This window comes from Meleagris gallopavo, chromosome 13, assembly GCF_905368555.1.
Source record: "Meleagris gallopavo chromosome 13, MGAL_WU_HG_1.1, whole genome shotgun sequence".
Taxonomy (NCBI): domain Eukaryota; kingdom Metazoa; phylum Chordata; class Aves; order Galliformes; family Phasianidae; genus Meleagris; species Meleagris gallopavo.
In genome coordinates this window covers 7,779,249-7,799,079 of record NC_139416.1, presented here as the reverse complement: position 1 = coordinate 7,799,079, position 19,831 = coordinate 7,779,249, and the positions used below count along the sequence as shown (strand labels likewise).

The 19,831-nt window shown below is 42.4% G+C and overlaps 3 protein-coding genes across 6 annotated transcripts; all 3 read left to right on the top strand.

Moving 5' to 3' along the window:
• Positions 1–2,775: 2,775 nt before the first annotated feature.
• On the top strand, positions 2,776–8,861 carry LOC100538849 (protein C19orf12 homolog). Of its 3 annotated transcripts, none has more exons than XM_085234917.1 (3): positions 2,776–2,934; positions 6,292–6,468; positions 7,821–8,861. In XM_085234917.1, the coding sequence occupies exons 2-3, from the start codon at positions 6,309–6,311 to the stop codon at positions 8,084–8,086; spliced, it is 426 nt and encodes a 141-aa protein (XP_085091043.1). In that variant the 5' UTR covers positions 2,776–2,934; positions 6,292–6,308; the 3' UTR covers positions 8,087–8,861. The 3 variants fall into 3 exon arrangements, with proteins under 3 accessions (XP_085091043.1, XP_085091044.1, XP_003209831.1); XM_085234918.1 differs by lacking the exon at positions 2,776–2,934 and adding an exon at positions 2,967–3,089; XM_003209783.5 differs by lacking the exon at positions 2,776–2,934 and adding an exon at positions 5,732–5,889.
• On the top strand, positions 8,829–11,524 carry LOC109369771 (protein C19orf12 homolog). 2 transcript variants are annotated; one of them, XM_085234922.1, is made up of 3 exons: positions 8,829–8,966; positions 9,419–9,595; positions 11,095–11,524. In XM_085234922.1, exons 2-3 carry the CDS (start codon positions 9,436–9,438, stop codon positions 11,358–11,360), a joined length of 426 nt encoding a protein of 141 aa, XP_085091048.1. In that variant the 5' UTR covers positions 8,829–8,966; positions 9,419–9,435; the 3' UTR covers positions 11,361–11,524. The 2 variants fall into 2 exon arrangements, with proteins under 2 accessions (XP_085091048.1, XP_085091047.1); XM_085234921.1 differs by having other exon boundaries at positions 8,846–8,993.
• A 496-nt stretch (positions 11,525–12,020) lies between these two features.
• LOC146543478 (protein C19orf12 homolog) lies at positions 12,021–16,089 on the top strand. The gene is made up of 2 exons (XM_085234920.1): positions 12,021–14,800; positions 15,664–16,089. The coding sequence occupies exons 1-2, from the start codon at positions 14,641–14,643 to the stop codon at positions 15,927–15,929; spliced, it is 426 nt and encodes a 141-aa protein (XP_085091046.1). The 5' UTR covers positions 12,021–14,640; the 3' UTR covers positions 15,930–16,089.
• Positions 16,090–19,831: the final 3,742 nt, after the last annotated feature.

Here is a 19,831-nt window from a genome sequence, read left to right as displayed (position 1 = left end):
GTTGGACTTGTCTCTAGTTATTTTGGGTTCTGCCATATGCTAGGGAAGGACTTCTGGCAGGAATCTGCTAAGTGGCTCACTAAAACAGAATTGCCTGTGCACTGCTACTGTAGTTGGTTTCTGAGGTATGCTTTTGACAGACAATTTATATGGGTGTTTGAAGACTTTGAGGGGGGTGAAAGGGAATATTTTTTTCCTGATTGCTTTCAAAACTCCTAGTAACCTAAAGAGGAAAAAGGCACAAAACATCCCACTGAAGGAAGTTAGATAGTCAGTGAACGCTGATAAAGAAACAAAGAGAACTGCTACATAGGAACAGCAATGCCATCACTACTTTTAAGAGCCTAGCATAGTGTGGTGAATACAGTGACATTCATGGTGGGATCTGAGTCACAGCAGGACTACCTTGAATTGCTCTCACCCCACCAATTCCTAGAATACAAAACACATATGAATGTTTATCCCATATACTAATTATTTATTAAGTCTGGATGTTGAAATTGGGATAAATACATGCAAAAATTAATGATTCCACAATACACAATCCTGTAAGAGAGAATTCAGCCAACAGAGCTATCCCTTCTGTCACTCGAGATAACTTTTTCCCATTTGGCACACTGTGATTGCGGACCCGTGGCTAGGTGGTCGGACAGCCACCAGATGGAGCCAGCCGGGCAGTAAACGTGGGCAGGAGGAACTGCGGTGGGTCTTCCTACATCGCTAAGACTGAAAATAGGGCTTCTATAAACATAGTTATTACACCAAAACTCACAGGATGTTTGGTGGACTGTGTGATGTGCTGATTTATGTGTAGAGGCTGATGCTCGGTAAGGAAAACAGGTACTGACTAGTAACTACATGCAGGAAGAAATCTGGACCCAAGTGATTACAATGGCCAACGTCCATCAATTTCAACAGCCAGAAATTCTTGGAGAGTGTAGTGTGTCTTAGAGCAGCACTTATAGCCTTAGAGATACATTTGTCACTGTTCTCCCACATTTTCAGTATAGTAACTTTTAGGGAAAATGTAGATCTAGTAGGCTAGATGATGCAGCCCTAATAAATTACTAGTATTTGTCCTTAACTGGAGTTCTGAGTTAATTATTCAGTTCAGAATGGATTGATAAAAATGCCCTTTTTCATGTCCTGCATGCTTCATTGCTCTTCATTTTGCTCCTTGGAAAGCTGCTTACAGCTGCTATTTTGGGGTGTTACTTTTTAAAATGTATGTGACATTTTGGTTCTTTTCATTTTAGGAATTACATTTGATTTTTACATTCAAATCATAAAAATCAAGAGTACCGATAGACCTGTAACATTTTGAGTTGTTAAACAGAGAGTTATTTTATGTGATCATATAAAGCACAGGGAGGTTAAAAAGTCCCCGGTGCAACAACAGGAAAGAGACAAAAATTGCAAGTTATGTTTTCTTTTCCTCATTCTGAATTTTCATCTTCTCAACAAGGAACTGGGGGAGTGGTTGGGGGGGAATGGTTTACTTTAAATCAGAGATGAAATCATAATAAAGACTTAGTTGACAGGGAAACAAAAGCCTCACAATAATCCATCTTTGGAAAACAACAGCTTTTTTAACATTAGGCAGCAACTTTTTAAAGACTGTGCTGGCGTTAAGAAACAGTGTGATATTTCTAGAGCCATATGTGACACAGCTGTTTAGCACTGCTTCAGCTCATCACTTGTTTCATTACATATGGTGCTATATCAGACTAGCATGCTGCACTTTAGTGAACCAATGACTGAAATAAACATAGATTAAGAGGATGCGGAGTTGCTCTTAGATGCAGCTAGTTGGACCAGTCCTAACAGGTGGACTATTTGACGGATGACCTGGCTGTGAGATCTTATCCAGAGAGTGGTGGTCAATGGTTCAATGCCCCGATGTAAATCAGTGACAAGTGGTGTCCCTCAGGGGTCAGAACGCACAGCCCAGAAAGATAATTGTATCCTGGGCTGCATCCAAAGCAAGGGCAAGGGAGCTGACCCTGCATCTGTGCTCTGTGCTGCTGACACCTCATCTGGAGTACTGCATCCAGATGTGGAGTCCTCAGTATGGATGTGGACCTGGTTGGAGAATGTCCAGAGGAAGGCCACAAAAATGACCCAAAGGATGGAACACCACCTTACAAGGACAGGCTAGGGCTGTTCAGCTTGGAGGAGAGAAGGCTCTGGGGAGATCTGAGAGCAGCCTTTCACTGTCTAAAGGGGGGCTGTAAGAAAGAAGGTGACGGACTCTAGCAGAGTCTGCTGTGACAGGACAAGGGGAAATTGTCTGAAAGAGGGGAGATTTAGATTGGACATGAGGAAGTTATTTACAGTAAGAGTGGTGAGGCACTGGCACAGGTTGCCCAGAGAGGTGGATGCCCCATCCTTGAAGACACCCCAGGTCAGGCTGGACCAGCTCTGAGTACCCGATGTGGCAGGTATCCCTGTTCAGTGCCGGCAGATTGGACTAGCCGGCCTTTAATAGTCCCTTCCAACTGACACAATTCCGTGATTCTATGATTTAATCGTATTCTGTGGCACAGAGCCTTCCTTCCTCTTTTTTCTAATAGTCCGGCTGGGACCGGGAGCTGAGAACACCGCAGGAAACGCTGCCATTCTTGTAATATCCAGAGGGCCTTTACTACGCTCCTGCGCGGTTCCCCGCGGCCGCCGGCAGGGTTCCTCGATTCCTATTGCCTACCCCGGGCTAAGCATTTCACCTCGGGGAAAGCAGGGCCGAGCCCATTCCCGGCCGCAGCTCCCTTCCTCCTTCGCCGCCTTCCCCTTCCGCGGCCGCGCCGCGCGGGGTCACCCCCAGTTCCGCGCTCCTCCCCCGGCGCCGGCCGCGCCGCAGCCGCTTCCTGCCGGCCCCGCGGCAGCCGGCCCCGGGCTGCTGGGCGGAGGCGGGCGCTGAGCGTGCCGCGGGCTCAGGTAGCAGGCCGCGGCGGGGATAAGCGGGATCGAGGGAGGAGTCGCGGCCGGGAGGGGTGAGGGAGGGAAGGGCCGCGTGGAGCCCGCGTCGCTCAGCCGGGTGTCCCTGCGTGCCGGCGGCGCTCCGGAAAGGGGCGGTCAGGAACGTCTGGAAGGTGATGGGGGCGGCGGCGCGGGCTCCGGGCCCGGCGGGGAGGCGCTGACGGCACGGGAGGGCTCGGCCGGGAGCCGCGGTGTGGCGGGAGCGGAGCGTGGGGCCGGGAGGAGCGGCCGCTGCGCCTGGCTGCAGCCGTGCGGGTGTGGTGTCCGATGGGCCGCTCCTTGCCGGGGATCGAAAGAAGGATCCGTGCGGTTTATAAATTGAAAGAGAAATTGGGTGGATCCGACTTGTTTTTAAGATATGAAGTGCTCGTGGCTGGGCTTTCACAGAGTCTTATGAGCTTAGCCAGCTTCTGCATACTACAGAATTCAGCTCTGGGTTTGTTTGCTCACTAAGCAGCATTTCGCGTTGAAGCCAAGAAATCCGACAGAATAACTTGACATGCCATGAGCTGTGTCAGGCAGGTATTCCTTCAACACAGTGCCTGGTGCATGGGGACTCAGCCATACACAGCGAGCAGGGCACGCAGCTGTCTGCATTTTCAGCACATTTCCCCAAAATGGGTTACATAGGCATTGAGTTCCCGGGAGCTTATATTGCTCCACCCTCTTGCATGTGCACTCCAAAATGATGGAAGGGCTCTCTGGACTCTGTCTAGTGGTCGTTGGATGAAGGCTAGCAGTCATCCTTGGGAAGGCTCGAAGCCTTCCTCGCTGTGACCTTGTAACTTCTAGGGGGGTTGCATTATGCTGCAACGGCAGCTCTGCCCTCCTTATCTTCACAAGAGTTCCCTAGATTTAGCCCAAAGAGAAGAAGTAAATGTGTTTCAGCATGCAGGCTGTTGGTTTAGCCTGAGATCCTGCTAAGGTGGAGCAGGGTGTTCACGCATTCATTTTCTTCTCCTAGAGAGCAAGAACTGTGTTCTGCAGCAGTTGTCCTCTCATTTCTCATGTCAGTGTCATTCTAAATGGAAAGCAGCTCACCTATTCTTAAGCAAACTAAATACAAATGCTTATTCTTCTCAGTTTTCAACATCACCATTGCCAAGATTAGTAGGATGAGTTGTACCATTGGCACATTTTGGTCTTTGTTTCCTTACCGCTCAAGGAAGAACAGTACAGCTGTTTTTTAATGCTTTGAGCTTGAACTTCTGTGAATGAAGCAGCGGATCAGTGTGTCACCAACCAGCACGCACTGTTACTGTCATGCGCTGCTGTGTCCGAAGCCTGAGAGCACCCCCACTCACCTATGGTACAATGAAGAACTGAGGTGTTTGCTTTAGGCTGGCTTTAGGAAGATGAATGAAGCAGCGAGAGGAGGTGACTGTCTGAAGGATTTCTGAGTGTGTATCTCTGGAGCTGTGGATCATTCTTGGTGCCTTTCTCAAAGAGCACAGTTTTGTTCAGAGTTAACCATGCTTGGATACCACAAAGACAGAGATGGCTTGGAGTCAGCCATTTTATTTCTGTTTCATTTTCACAGTAGATAATTTTTATTGTGAAATGCTTCACTTTCACTTTGCAGAGAGGAGATGTGTTGTAGGAATGCTTGAAAATGACTTGGTTTGAGCTGCCAAGGTATGATACGTGCTGTGCTGTTTTGAGACTGAAAAATCAGACACTCAGCTACTGTGTAGTATCAAAGTTACAAGTACAGCAATAACTCTGTGCCTCCTGTGTATTTGTGATTATATTTTTAGTCATGTTGTGTGCATTGTTTTATTTTTTCCAGCAACACCTTTCCTTCTTTGTTGTGCAGAATGAAAGGCATTGAAGGTATTTGTGTCACAAACAAGCGTGCTGTTGTTCTGTGCTGAGTCCTTTCAGCTCTCACACTGAACACTTCATGAGCTTGTTTGGGCTGAAAGTCTTAATTTCTGTTCATGGCAGTTTCTCTGATCTCAGTGTTCTGAATTGGTATTTCACTGTTGTCGGGATGACTTTCACAATGTGAGGGGAGGGTATTATTTTTGTTATCTCTGTGTTCCTGCCATTTAGAATAGTTGCAAAAGTGGAAAGTATCCTTTGGCTGTAGTGCTCTCAAAGCCAAAGCTGTGCTTTTCATTGCCTGGTAATGTGAAAAGCTGTGTTTAATCAGAGCTGCATTTGTTGGAGGTCAGGATTTTTGCAAATAACCTCTCCTAGATGGGAATATATGGATTTCTGGAAAAGTTGAAGTAGTTACCAAAAGGTGTGCTTTTTGTTCCTGGCTCAATAGTATGTAAACATTGGGTGCAGAAATAGGAATACGATCTTTTTCAGGGCAGCCTTCAGTAATTTTTTTTTTTTTTTTTTTTTTTAATACTCAAAGCTATTCTGCCATTTCCTGTAGCTTCTCGCCTCGCTCACTACACTTGCTGTCACCAACTGTACAGAGACACGGTTATTCTTTAATATTTAGTATGCAGTTATTTCAGCTGGGAAAAGAAAATGCCCTGTAAAGTTGTCAGCTCATGCCCTGCTGGACGAGATTTTCCGAGGAAGAAATCCTCCTGCCATGTCTGTTCTTTCCTATTGTTCCTTTCCCACCTCTGCCTCTTCTACAAATGAGAGTTGTGTTTCTTGTCTGGTTGAAGTCCCATCCTGCCATTCACAGACACCCTGTGTTTCTGATTCTGTACCTCCAGAGCCTCCCATAGGTTCCCAATCTCAGCTGTCACCTCCAAGCCTTTTTGAAGTCTGTTTCCCTCCTCCTGGATCTTCCTGCCCACTGTGGACAACCTTTGGTTTAAGCATCCCAGTCTTCAGCCATCTGAAGCTGGCGTCGAAGTTCTTTAACATGGAAGAAAATTAGGAAAAGAAGTGAGATGTAACAAGAAGTAACTAATTTACTGCAAAAACTAGGACAAAGAGAAGGTATATAGCAGATATGCAAACTACAGTCTACAGGTTATGTTTAGATGAAGTTCTGCTTGATCTTTGTCCTGGGGCCATACCCAAGGCAGAATAAGGCCAGCAATTGCTTGAGGCAAGGGGAATGTACTCCAGAACTGGATGGAAACTTTCTTACATTTTTCATTGCTGTAATTTGCCCTTGCTCGTTCTTCTGAGCTCATCCAAACAACAAAGTCCTCTGCTCTATTCTATGGTTTCATTTAGGTTTGTTGACCATAAACTTTTTGGTTTTCTAGAGAAAAATTAGAAGATAATTTTTTGTTTTTCCATAATGACTGTGCCTTATTTGTCTTACCAGCTGCAGAGCTATAAGCAGCAAGATTTCGTCCCCACTGCAGTACCCAACTTAAACATCTTTTTCAGGTCCTTAACCAGCCAAGATGCCCATCCGTGTGGATCAAATGGTGCAACTGCTTTGCAGTGTTTCTCAGGAGAAGGGAATGACAGCAGCTGTCAAACACTCTGGTAGAGGAGCACTCCTGGCAGGTGCAACTGCATTTGTTGGGGGTTTGGTTGGAGGTCCACCTGGCATCGCTGTAGGTAAGTGTGTTTGCTTTAGGGTAAGACTTGTGGTTAGCTCATCGAGTGAAGAAAGCAGCAGGTCTGCTTAGTGGGGTTGAGTGTATTGGCAAGATTTCATTCAAGTGAGCTTTAATAACATGCCATTTTGCATTTCAGTCTTTCAGAAGAGTGTTTATAAGAAGTGGTGCATCGTAATGGTGCTCACTCCTCTGAGTTCAGAGGGTGATGATCAGCAGCTCAGAGTCCAGTTGGAGATCTTTGACTAGTGGTGCTCCCCAGGGGTTGGTGCTGTGTCCAGTCTTGTTCCATATCTTCACTGACGGCCTTGAGGAGAGGATAGTGTCCACCCTCAGCAAGTACTGAAGGCTGAGCAAGCTGGGTCTGTTCAGCCTTGAGAAAAGAAGACTGAGGGGGGATCTGATTAATGTTTATAAATATCTTAAGTGTGGGAGTCAATGGACATGGCCAACCTCTTTTCAGCAGTCTATGGGGACAGAACAAGGGGAAATGCCTATAAACTGGAGCATAGGAAGTTGCATGCCAATATGCGTAAGAACTTCTTCACGGCAGGGGTGACGGAGCACTGGAACAGGCTGCACAGAGAGGCTGTAGAGTCTCCTTCTCTGGACATATTAAGGACCTGCCTGGAAACCTACCTGTGTAACCTGCTGTAGGGAGCCTGCTTTGGCAGAGGGGTTGGACTTGATGATCTCTAGAGGTCCCTTTTAGCCCCTAGAATTCTGTGATTCTCTGATAATTATTGTGTTGGTGTTCCCTTTTAAGATGATGGTGACCTCAGTGACTTAAAACTCCTTTTTCTGAGAACAGGAAACCATACACAGATTAGAGGCTTAGGTATATACTCTTTGGAGTCTTTTGAACTAGCTGTTATAAGTTGATGAACTTAGTCTCTGTGAACACCTTCTGAAGTTTGGTCTTCATGGGTGTAGGAAGCTGCAACGTGCATCTCTACAGAAGCTGTATGCTGGAGTCATACTGGGGGTCTGGAGTAAAAGATTCTGTGTTAATGGTCCCTGACAAGGCAGTTGTTAACAGTGTGTTTTCCATAGTGTGGAATTCATATAACAGCAGAGCTTGTCCTAAAGAGACCAGTACCATAAGGAATGTTGTTTGATTTCTGACTTTGAGTTTGAAACTGTTAGCTTTCATTGTGTTGAGTTCCTTTGTTGATGTAAAAAGCTGTAAAAACTCTTCTTGGTACTTGATCGTCATTCACCAATTGAAAGAGGATATGCCTTGTTCATTCAACTCTGCACTGATTTCTAATGAGGAGGTAGACACTAATGATGAACATCTCTCTAGAATTTTGGGTCTAACTATAGGGAGTAACATCTCTCTTCATTTTCTAGGAGGAGCGCTTGGTGGACTGCTTGGTGCCTGGATGACCAGTGGACAGTTCAAGCCGGTCCCTCAGATTTTAATGGAGCTACCTCCTGCCGAGCAGCAGAAACTCTTCGATGAAGCCATCGCAATAGTCAGGAATCTAGACTGGACTGATATCGCTCAGCTGACTGCACTTGTCATGGGAAGTGGTCATCTCCAGCAGCAGTTGGCAGGAGTGGTGATAAATTACCTCACCAGAGAGCTAAGTGCAGAGATAAAGTATGGGGAATAAATCTTCCCAGAGAGTGTTTTTAGATTGTAGTGAATTTTACTCTGACAGTTGTGATTCTTCAATGTATCAATTGTTAGTTAGCTTTACTAGTTACAAATGTAGGCAGATCTAAGTATTACCTTGCTTTTCTTTCTTTTTTTTTTTTTTAACAGAAGTTATTATTGGTTTATTGTATTATCCTGTCACTGCCTTGCTGTGTTATTTGAAGTACTGTGTAGTGGGATTGAATTCAAGATCACTGAAGGGAATTCTGGTTCTCTTGCCATATAATGTAGCACTAGGTAAAATTTTCAAAGCCCTTGTATTTTATTTAGGAGATGTAATCCTGTTTGTTGAAGTGCTTTAAATTTCTTCTGTGTATGGCATGAATGCCGAAGTGTCGAGGGCACTTTGAAGGATTTTACCTGGCATCTGAGTATTACAAGGGAAAATTGCAAGAAATTATTTCTACTGTGAACTCACAAACCTCAAGCCTTTCTTGATTTTTTTTGTCACGTTTTTATTGTAATTCTTGGGAATTCGTTTCTGTAAGAAGAGAAGCCAATACCTGTTTGGAGGAACTTAGAAGAACAGGTATAATAGAGCCTACAGAATTAGTAGTTCCTGATATTCTAGAACTGGAATGTGTGGCAAGGAGACTGGTTAAAAAAGGGGAGTGAGGAAGAAGGGCAAGTCTGACATTTTTATATGTTTAGGATAGTCATTTTAGCATTTGTTTCTCAACTGATTCTGAACATCTGGTCCTTTGTTTTCATTAAAATATTCCTAAGAAGCATCACAATGGTCTGTGTTTGGCTTTAGAGTGCATGAACTGTTTTAAGCATGGAAGAAGATGTGGAAAAGAAACAAGTTGTGAGAAGTACCTAATTTATGGCAAGAGGTAGGACATAGAGAAGATATATAGCAGGTATGTAAACTACAATCCACCAGATATGTTTGATTGAGGTTCTGTGTGGTCTCTGTCCCGGAGCCGTACCCAAGGCTGAATAACACCAGCAATTTCTTGAGGCAAAGGGATGTACTATAGAACTGGATGGAGACTTTCTTACATTTTTCACTGCTGTAGTTTACCCTTGCGCATTTTTCTGAGTTCATCCAAACTACAGAGTCCTCTGCTCTATTGTGTGGCTTCGCTTACAATTGCCATAAACATCATCTTTTGCCAGCAAAAAAATCTGGGAAACTGTTAGCTTATGATTTCCCAGAAATGAAAGAGAAAGTAATTTCTTTTTGATCCACAGTGACTGTGGCAGTGTATTTTCAGTCTCACTGACTCCAGAGCTGTAAGCAACAGGTTTTATTCCTGTTGCAGTAGTCAAACATCTTTTTCAGGACCTTAACCAGCCAAGATGCCCATCCGTGTGGATCAAATGATGCAACTGCTTTGCCGTGTTGCTCGGGAGAAGGAAATGAAAGCTGCTGTGAAGCACACTTTTCGAGGAGGGATAGTGACCATTACAACCGCCTTTGTTGGGGGTTTGCTTGGAGGTCCACCTGGGCTTGCTGTAGGTAAGTGTCTTTGCTTTGGGCGTATGAAGTGTGGTTGACTCACTGACTGTAAAAAAAAAAGCAGCAGAAGTTTATTTAGTTGGGATGATTTGAAGTGAAGGGGTGAGTATTGGCAAGATTTCATTCAAGTGAGCTTTAACAAGATGCTGTTTTGCATTTTGTTCTTTCAGAAGAGTGTTTTGAACAAGTGGTGCATCATAATGCCTGTGTCAGTGTTCCCTTTTAGAATGACAGTGACCTTGGTGACTTAAAACTGCTTTTTCTGAGAAGAAGCCGTATGCACATTAGTGGCTTAGGTGTTGACTCCTTGGAGCCCTTCAAACCAGCTGTTAGATGTTCGTTTGCTTTAGGTGGGCAGAGTGCTGGTTCCCATCTGCTAAGGCATGCCAGTGCCAGATGTGTGGCACATAACTGAGAGAAAGTCTCAGGCTGAGAGCTTTGCTCCATCATGGTGGAAAGGAGTGGAGATGGGAGGACTTGAGGCAGTGTCAGGAATGTGAGGCAGTGTTTGCAGACGCACGGGATGGAGAAGAGCAGCAAAACGATGTTTATTTCTGTATTTTAAGGCTGCTCTCTATCCATGTCTTGGTGAACTCCTTAAATGTCTTTCCTCCCCACACTGAATTCTTTCTAAACATTAGAGAGAAGCCAGAGTCCCATAGCAAAGACTTGTATCCTCTGTATCTGTTGAACTAAGCAGTGTTGTATGTATGGTTTAAAAGGTGCCCTGTCACTGAAGTCACATTGCATCAGTTCTTGAGTACACTTTACTCTTAGGAGCAGTTCCATAAACCTGAAGGGCTTACTGGTACTGAAGTAAATTGCAGTTTCTTTGCAGCATTGTAAATCACTGAAAAGCACTGTTCTGTATGGCTGGTAGCCATTAGATACTGCACATCAGTGTAGGGCCATGATCCTAATTTCTTGGCTATAGCAGTCCTACCCACATTATCTATATGTGATCCCTCTGCTCTGCACTTGATGGCCTGGAACCACACTGTGTGGCAGAGAGATTCTTCTCCAAGTCTGGTGGGATGTTAATTTTGGTAGGAAAAAGATTGAATGTGTCTGAATAATCCAAGAAAGTTGATGATCTTGGCCTCCATAAGCATCTTCTGAAGCGTGGACATCATGGGTGTAGGAAGGTGCATCCTGCGTCTTTGCTGAAGCAGGAAGCTTGGATCATACCAGGGATCTGTAGTAAAAGATTCTGTGATAATGGTCACTGGTAAGGCAGTTGTTAACTGTGTTTTCCATGGGGTGGGATTCATGTAATAGCAGAGCTTGCCTTAAAGAGGCCAGTACCATAAGGAATGTTGTTTGATTTCTGATTCTGAATTTGAAACTGTTATCTTTGATTGTGTTGAGTTCCTCTGTTGATGTAAAAAGCTGTAACAATCCTTGATTCTTTGATCATCATTTGAGGAGGTGAACAGTATTGAAGAAACATCGTTTTGGAATTTCAGGTCTAGCAGTATTGAGTAACATCTCTTTTCTAGGTGGAGTGCTTGGTGGATTGTTTGGTGCCTGGATGAACAGTGCAAAATTCAAGCCAGTCCCTGAGATTTTAATGGAGCTACCTCCTGCCGAGCAGCAGGAACTCTACATTGAAGCCATTGTGGTACTCAAGAGCTTAGACTGGTCTGATTTTGCTCGACTAACTGCTGTTGTAATGAATAGTGATCTTCTGCAGCTGCAGTTGGCTAAACTACTGGAAAATTACTTTACCAGAAAGCTAAGTGCAGTGATAAAGTATGGAGCATAAAGCTTTTCAGAGCAGATTTGTAGGTTGTAGTGAATTTTACTCTGACAATTGTGATTCTTCAGTGTGTTAATTATTAGCATTAGTACTGTCATTGTAGCTTTTGTTTCTGAACTGATTCTGAATATCTTCTGTCTTCATTAAAATATTCCTTAGAAGCATCACAACGGTCTCTGTTTTGCTTTACAGTAGATGAACTGTTTTAAGAACTGGGTACTTCATTTTCCAACCAATTGTTCAGCATTTGTTGCAAGGCACACAGGAAACAAGGTTAAAAATTGAAAAATGAGTAGATGTGCTTTTTTTTTTTTTTTTTTTTAATATTTAGGAACAAGTGATACTGCTCTGATAATTTTAGTCTTGTAATAAGGATCTCTCCATTTTTGAGTGGTGACATTTCTCATAGTTGAGTTTTGAATGTGGAAGTTTCAACTCAAAATTTGCTGTTGTTTAGATTTGATTAATTCAGTTCTGCAAGAATACTTTGTTGTTAATAAATACAGTTTACTTTCTTTCCTGGAGTGCAGGACAATGACTGTTGTTTGAAAGTGTTTTTTCAGTGAGATGAAAGCCAGCAGCAAATGGCGGCGAGCACTTCTGATCTTGCTGCAGTTTCATAATACATCCCTGAAGTCAGTGTTTTTTCAGTTTGACAGATTACACACAGTACAATTCTCTTTTAAGTCCATACATACTCTATAGGTGTTTTAAAGTATTATTTTTTAAAACTCATACACTTCTATTTGCAATTTTATGATTATTTCACAAACCGAATTGACTCTTCTGGAAGAGTATGCTGCAACTAGAAGCAGATACGTGTGTGAAACAGGAGGAGAGAGCCTGTCCCCCTTAGAATCAGCCGTTCAAAGATGGACTTGAAAAAACTTGGCATGTGGTTGTGAAGTAGGTCACAGGAAAGATTCTGGTTTCAGTTAATTTATAATAGCAGTCGTTATTTAAACTGATTGCTGGCAGATTTTAGGGTAGTTGCGGATATCAGTGTGACTCCAGTGTAACACATTAACAAATTGAGGACCGAAGGTAGATATTGAATTAATTTATGGTGCTTATGGCAGTGTCACAGCCTTGAATTGAGCTTAATTTATAAGAACGTCAGTCCTGTGCTGTCATATGTTACTCTGTTTCTTATTCTTTCAAATACTTTTCATTATATACACGGCAATGAGAAACTACTTCTAATGGCAACTTTTTGGCATTTGCTGTAGTGTGAGTATGAGATACATGTGTACCAGGGGGAGACTGGTCAGAGTGGTTCAGAGGGCTGTGTGGGCCCATCTAGCTTATGTTAAACACTACTGCTGCTGAGCTCACGAGCAGCTTTGTACTGTGAGTTGCACAGTAGCATGCTATTAGCCAATGTAATTGAATGTACCCATGTTTTCAGGTAGCTGATGTAAAACCAGAAAGAAATGGGTTGTTTGTATCACTATTTATAAAGTATGATGTATGTGGAACTTCTCAAATGGTAACAAGTAGCTATCTTCAGAGTGGTAGCAGTAAGTTTGCAGCAAGGTGTGCAGTTTGGTCTAAAACACAATCTATCATTGCTGGTGATAGAAGAACAGAAACTAAGTTGGCTATTAATTTCAAGTGAGTTTGGGCGTACAACAGGGAGGAAACAACCACTTGACATTAAGGAGACTCTGGCAGCTGTCTACTGTAGGGGAATTAGCATGGGACACCACAGTATTGGTTGTCTGTACGCTAGCGATATATGGCAGTTCATTCTGTTGAATGCTGCAAAAAGAAATGGTTATTGTCTTTTGCCTCTGACTACTGTCCTGTGCTACAGTGTCAAGGGGATAACAAATTTTGACTCTTCCTATTTGTTTTCTTAGTGCTCAAGGAAGAACAGAACAGCTGTATTTTAGTTCTTTGAGCTTGAACTTCTGTGAATGAAGCAACGGATGCAGTGTGTCACCAACCAGCACGCACTGTTACTGTCATGCACTGCTGTGTCCGAAGCCTGAGAGCACCCCAGTCACCTATGGTACAATGAAGAACTGAGGTGTTTGCTTTAGGCTGGCTTTAGGAAGATGAATGAAGCAGCGAGAGGAGGTGACAGTCTGAAGGATTTCTGAGTGTGTATCTCTGGAGCTGTGGGTCATTCTTGGTGCCTTTCCCAAAGAGCACAGTTTTGTTCAGAGTTAACTGTGCTTGGATACCACAAAGACAGAGATGGCTTGGAGTCAGCCATTTTAGTGCAGAAGTAACCTTTCATGTTTGCAATAGATATTTTTAACTTGAAAGTTGTTTTGCTATTGCTTCATTTTAACTTTGCAGAGAGGAGGTGTGTAGTAGGAAGGCTTGAAAATGACTTGGTTTGAGCTGCCAAGCTATTATCAAAACTGTATTTGAGATTGAAAAATCAGACACTCAGCTACTGTGTAGTATCAAAGTTACAAGTACAGTAATAACTCTGTGCCTCCCGTATATTTGTGATTATATTTTTAGTCATGTTGTGTGTATTGTTTTATTTTTTCCAGCAACACCTTTCCTTCTTTGTTGTGCAGAATGAAAGGCATTGAAGGTATTTGTGTCACAAACAAGCGTGCTGTTGTTCTGTGCTGAGTGCTTTCAGCTCTCACACTGAACACTTCATAAGCTCTGCTGTTTGGGCTGAAAGTCTTAATTTCTGTTCATGGCAGTTTCTCTGATCTCAGTGTTCTGAATTGGTATTTCATTGATGTTGGGATGACTTTCACAATGTGAGGGGAGGGTATTATTTTTGTTATCTCTGTGTTCCTGCCATTTAGAATAGTTGCAAAAGTGGAAAGTATCCTTTGGCTGTAGTGCTCTCAAAGCCAAAGCTGCGTTTTTCATTGCCTGGTAATGTGAAAAGCTGTGTTTAATCAGAGCTGCATTTGAATTTAGTCATTATTGTCAAGAAATAACCTCTCCTAGATACGTGTGTCTGTAGAACTGGATGGAAACATCCTTATGTTTTTCATTGCTTTAATTTGCCCTTTTTCATTCTCCTGACTTAGTCTTAACAACAGAGACCCCTTCTGTCCTGTGACTTCATTTACAGTTGGAATGAATATTATCTTTTCGCCTGAAAAAAAAAAAAAAATCATTTATGGGAGGTCTTTACGTCAAGATTTCTCAGAAATGAAAGAGAAAGTAATTTTTTGTTTATCCACAGTGGCTCTGGCAGTGTACTGTGTCAGTCTCGCTGGCTCTTGAGCTGTAAGCAGCAAGATTCCTCTTGCAGCAATCAAACTTACCTTAAATATATTTCTCAGATCCTTAACCAGCCAAGATGCCCATCCGTGTGGATCAAATGACGCAACTGCTTTGCCGTGTTGCTCGGGAGAAGGGAATGAAAGCTGCTGTCAAACACTCTGGTAGAGGAGCACTCCTGGTGGGCTTAACCACGTTTGTTGGGGGTTTGCTTGGAGGTCCGCGTGGCATCGCTGTAGGTAAGTGTTTGCTTTAGGATAAGACTTGTGGTTAGCTCACTGAGTGAAGAAACCAGCAAGTGTACTTAGTGAGTGTCAGTGTATTGGCAAGATTTCATTCAAGTGAGCTTTAACAAGATGCTGTTTTGCATTTTGTTCTTTCAGAAGAGTGTTTTGAACAAGTGGTGCATCATAATGCCTGTGTCAGTGTTCCCTTTTAGAATGACAGTGACCTTGGTGACTTAAAACTGCTTTTTCTGAGAAGAAGCCGTATGCACATTAGTGGCTTAGGTGTTGACTCCTTGGAGCCCTTCAAACCAGCTGTTAGATGTTCGTTTGCTTTAGGTGGGCAGAGTGCTGGTTCCCATCTGCTAAGGCATGCCAGTGCCAGATGTGTGGCACATAACTGAGAGAAAGTCTCAGGCTGAGAGCTTTGCTCCATCATGGTGGAAAGGAGTGGAGATGGGAGGACTTGAGGCAGTGTCAGGAATGTGAGGCAATGTTTGCAGACGCACGGGATGGAGAAGAGCAGCAAAACGATGTTTATTTCTGTATTTTAAGGCTGCTCTCTATCCATGTCTTGGTGAACTCCTTAAATGTCTTTCCTCCCCACACTGAATTCTTTCTAAACATTAGAGAGAAGCCAGAGTCCCATAGCAAAGACTTGTATCCTCTGTATCTGTTGAACTAAGCAGTGTTGTATGTATGGTTTAAAAGGTGCCCTGTCACTGAAGTCACATGTTGCATCACCCCACTGAAAATAGATATGCCTTGTTCACTCAACTCTGCGTTGATTTCTAATGAGGAGGTGAACTCTATTGATGAAAGTCCCTCTAGAATTTCTGGTCGAATAGTAGGGAGTAACATCTCTCTTCATTTTCTAGGAGGAGCGCTTGGTGGACTGCTTGGTGCCTGGATGACCAGTGGACAGTTCAAGCCAGTCCCTGAGATTTTAATGGAGCTACCTCCTGCCGAGCAGCAGAAACTCTGCAATGAAGCCATCGCAATAGTCAGGAATCTAGACTGGATTGATATTTTTCAGCTGACTGTACTTGTCATGGGAAGTGGTGACCTTAAGTTTCTGCTGGCAAGAGCTGTCGAAAGGTTCTTAGTCAGAGAGCTAAGTGCAGAGATAAAGTATGAAGAGTAAACCTTTTGGGGCCTGGTTTCTAGATTTTGTTGACTTTTACTTTGACAACTGTGATTCTCTGATGCAGCAATTAGTAGGATTAGGATTGTCACTGTAGCTTTCATTTCTCATCTGATTCTGAATATTCTGTTTCCATTTAAAAAAAAAATCCTAAAAATCATCACAGTAGTCTCTGTTTTGTTTTAGAGGAAAGGAATTGATTGAAGAAGTGGGCACTTAGTATCTCAGCCAATTTTTCACTCTTTATTTCAAGGCAATCAGGAAACTATTTATTAGGTTTGATGTACACGGACCTTCTTGGGTGGAGGCATGTCCCTATTTTCAGAGTGGTAGCAACATGGTTGTGACAAGGTTTGCACACTGTTTTGAAGCAGTTGAGTGCAGCCCTGTTCTGTTGTGTTAAGATCACCACAATATTTGTCTTTTAGGTTTATCAGAGGATTTGGGCATTAAATAACTTTTCAGCAGATTTGATCGTAAAGAACTGCTCAAGAATGTATTAATATCCCTCTGTTACTCTTCTTTGGTACCAATGTGGCTGTCTGCCACTGTATCCCATGTTACTGGAAACAGCTACAGGCAGGGGATAGTATCTAATGAAATCCATCCAGTTGCAGTGTCCAGGATAAGTATGAGATAGAGCCATCACCTGGGAAACAAAGTAAAGCAGTTGCCAGCAGTTTTAGGAAGCAACTAGAATTGTCACTGCGGGGAGATGTACATACTTACATAAATAATCCATCTGTGATGGATTTTATTATTAATTTGGTTTGGTTGTAGATGTGACAGAATCAAGCTAGATTTTCACTGGCAGATAGTGTATTTTTAGATTTTTTTTTCTAACTGTCTGGTTTAAAAATGGAAAGCAAACATGATTATAAATAGTTATGTTAGCAAAGAGAGACTATTTTTATTTACTTGCTTTATTATTTAATGGCAACCATGAATTCCAACATAGATTAGTAATTGAGATCTGCCATCTAGTGGCAAGTAGATTAATTCTTAAATTCAGCCATCAGGGCTGCCTCTGTGGATAACACAGCTATGTTTTTCTGTGAAAAGTCGGGGTAAATGAAATTGTGTTAGATTACAAATATCAATCCACCTATGACTATAACTCATGTACATTCCCCTGCAAAGAGGCTTTTTTAAATGATCATTATCATAAGTGGGCTGTGACTGCACAAGTTTTTGCTGCAGCTGCATGACAGTTTTCACTGTAGAAGAAAATATGTAGTCAGCAGAAGGAGGACAGTTTGTGTTTTTTGTTGTGGCAGTGCTTCATAGATTTGCATTGCAAGGCAAGTATTTGCTGTGAAATCCAAATAAGTTGCAAAGCAATGTAGAGATACCGAAGGCTGGGCAGACTATGAGAACTTCCCAAAACTTCTATGCTGCTACATTGCCAGGTGAGTCATCAAACAGGAACAGTGGTACTAAAAAACTGTTTTACACTGAGAGCCTCCCTTGACTGAATGCTGCTTTGGGAAAGGCTTGTGGTGCAGCCCTCTTTTGTGCATCAATGTTGTGAGACTTGTGTTAGTTTTTCCCTTTATGAATTCTAGAATAGCTCACAGCAGATTGCAGTGTCTTGTCTAGGTTTGCTAAATTTGTTCAGTTTGGTCCTCTAAAAAATCACATAAAATTTACTGATAGAATCTGTGTTTGCACAGCAAAAAAGCAAAAAACCAAGCTCCTTTTATTGCTAAAATCAAAATCAGTTCAAACAGGCAACAAATTTAACAAACAGGGATGGCAGGAGCTAGATGAATGACAGGCATTAAGTTGTGTGCTGGAGAACTGCTTAAATATTCACTAACTTCCTCTAACTCTGAATGAGCTAATTTATGTATTAGTTGGTTAATAACATATGGAAAATGTGACAGCACCCAGTAAACTCAGGGTGCTCTAATCCCTTTGTTTAAAATGACTTGTGTTTTTCACATCACAAGGACATTGGAGTATCATCTTCACTTAATCTTCAGTAGGTACAATGACTAAAGTTCAACATTTAATTTATCATAAACGTGTCATATTTTTTGTTCTAGCCAAAGCAGATTCCAGTCCCCAAAAGCTGACACACCATAAAGTTTATTACCCTACTACCTAGTTAACGAAGAACAAATAGAACCCAAACTGTTCTATGACCCTATGACTCAGTAACTTAGGAGACAAGATGCTAATTTACTGATCTTGAGTTTACAGCTGGAAATGAGAACCTAGACAGCAATTTCAGTCTGCGCACAAGGTAAAGCTATTTTGAACCTCAAACTTGAGGTTCTGCAGGGTATGTGTGTCCTCACAGAGTGGGGTCTGGTGGCTCTTAGCTCTGATTGTTTAGTTGCCACGTCAGCAATAACCTTTTACTCTGGTATGCAAAGTAACACAGATGAGCATTACATTGGCAGTTTCCTAAGGACAGGTCCCTGTTCTTCCAGGATTGCACACCTGCAGCTGTGTGGGGCTTTGCTGGTGAAAGATGTGCACAAACCTGAGTCTCCATCTTTCTTTGAAATGCAACTTGTGAGCTGCTGACAGGAAGGAGTGCTGAATATCTGTCTGTATAGAGTTTCTGACCTGGAGGGAAAAATAGTAGCTGTACTTCCTCTAGATGCAAGGTTCTTCCCTGCCTGTGCTGTAATTACCTTCTCACTTTGAACAACAGAGTGGTTTGGAGAGGTTGACTTAGAGCAGCTTAAGAAAGCTGATTAATCTGCTACGGCAATAATTTGCTGGATGATTTGATCAGTAATTCAGCTCCCCCAGTGAGATGCTTCAAGGTGAGATGGCAGTGACAATACCAAGTTCCTGGTGGAGGGCTGTGAGACATGACAATTACTTACAGAAAAAATGGGGTGTGATAGTATCAGCACTGAGTTATTATTTATTATTATTTGACTATTTCTTAGCATGTTGTTTGAAATTTTTCTAGTGGTGTGATACCATCTACCATAGTCTGATTATAGGCCACTGTGCTCTAGCAGAACTGCATTTCCCTTTTACAGTTTACACCCCAGTGTTCCTTCCATATGTGCTTCAGTACATCATGACATGGGTGAGTTGGAATGGCTGCATTCTCCTACTCCTGATAACACCCATCTCTTTCTTAGGAAGAAAAGCTCATGCTCCAGAGGACTCAGGTGTGCTAGGTTAGCTCTTCTTTGGAAGACACATTCTATTAAATACACGTAATATAAAAAGTTACTGAGTTTGTATTTCAGATAACAGCAATTTGGTGACTAAACATCATCATTGACTAGTTGATGATGGTTAATATATCTTTTCTTCTTTTTAGTTGGTGTATAGGAAATTTGTTATAAACTCAGAGAAAGATCTTGTGGAAGGGAATGGTGATTGTATTATTCAAAGTCACTAAGCAAATTGATTTTAGACAGTCATACTCTCATGACAAATCTGTTCAAATGATCTGACTGGGATTGCTTGCATTTAACATGAAAGATAAGTCAAGTCCTCAATTCATCTCTTGGATTCTTCTTGATTGCCCAAAGATGAATTATTTTTTTTATATCCCTTAGAATATCTTTGATAATGATTCACTGCTAGCTTTTGTCTTTCTGTTAGCTTTCCTGTTATCCTGTTACTCTGAGGGGCTAACAGAAGAAGGAATGGCATGCGTGATTTGCTATAACCTCTGCCATTGTCCTTGTGTCAGAATGCAGTGTTTCATCTGAACAAGATGCTTGTGCTGTGATCTTATCAGAGTAGGGTCTTCTGTTGGGCTCAGTAGGAACTGCACATTCCTCAACTTGATGAAATGGGATCCCTCATTATCAATGTAGGCTTCTTTTTTGATTACTGTTTTGGTGCTTTCACGTACCTATTTCCAGCCATATATAATGTATACCAATTCAAATAATTTAGTCAAAAATTATGCCAAATTT

Bases quoted from the DNA above. Each gene is read 5' to 3' on its own strand.
- LOC100538849 (XM_085234917.1), top strand. From the start codon at position 6,309: ATGCCCATCCGTGTGGATCAAATGGTGCAACTGCTTTGCAGTGTTTCT. The intron at 6,469-7,820 runs GTAAGTGTGTTT...TTCATTTTCTAG, and splicing joins TCCACCTGGCATCGCTGTAG to GAGGAGCGCTTGGTGGACTG.
- LOC109369771 (XM_085234922.1), top strand. From the start codon at position 9,436: ATGCCCATCCGTGTGGATCAAATGATGCAACTGCTTTGCCGTGTTGCT. The intron at 9,596-11,094 runs GTAAGTGTCTTT...TCTCTTTTCTAG, and splicing joins TCCACCTGGGCTTGCTGTAG to GTGGAGTGCTTGGTGGATTG.
- LOC146543478 (XM_085234920.1), top strand. From the start codon at position 14,641: ATGCCCATCCGTGTGGATCAAATGACGCAACTGCTTTGCCGTGTTGCT. The intron at 14,801-15,663 runs GTAAGTGTTTGC...TTCATTTTCTAG, and splicing joins TCCGCGTGGCATCGCTGTAG to GAGGAGCGCTTGGTGGACTG.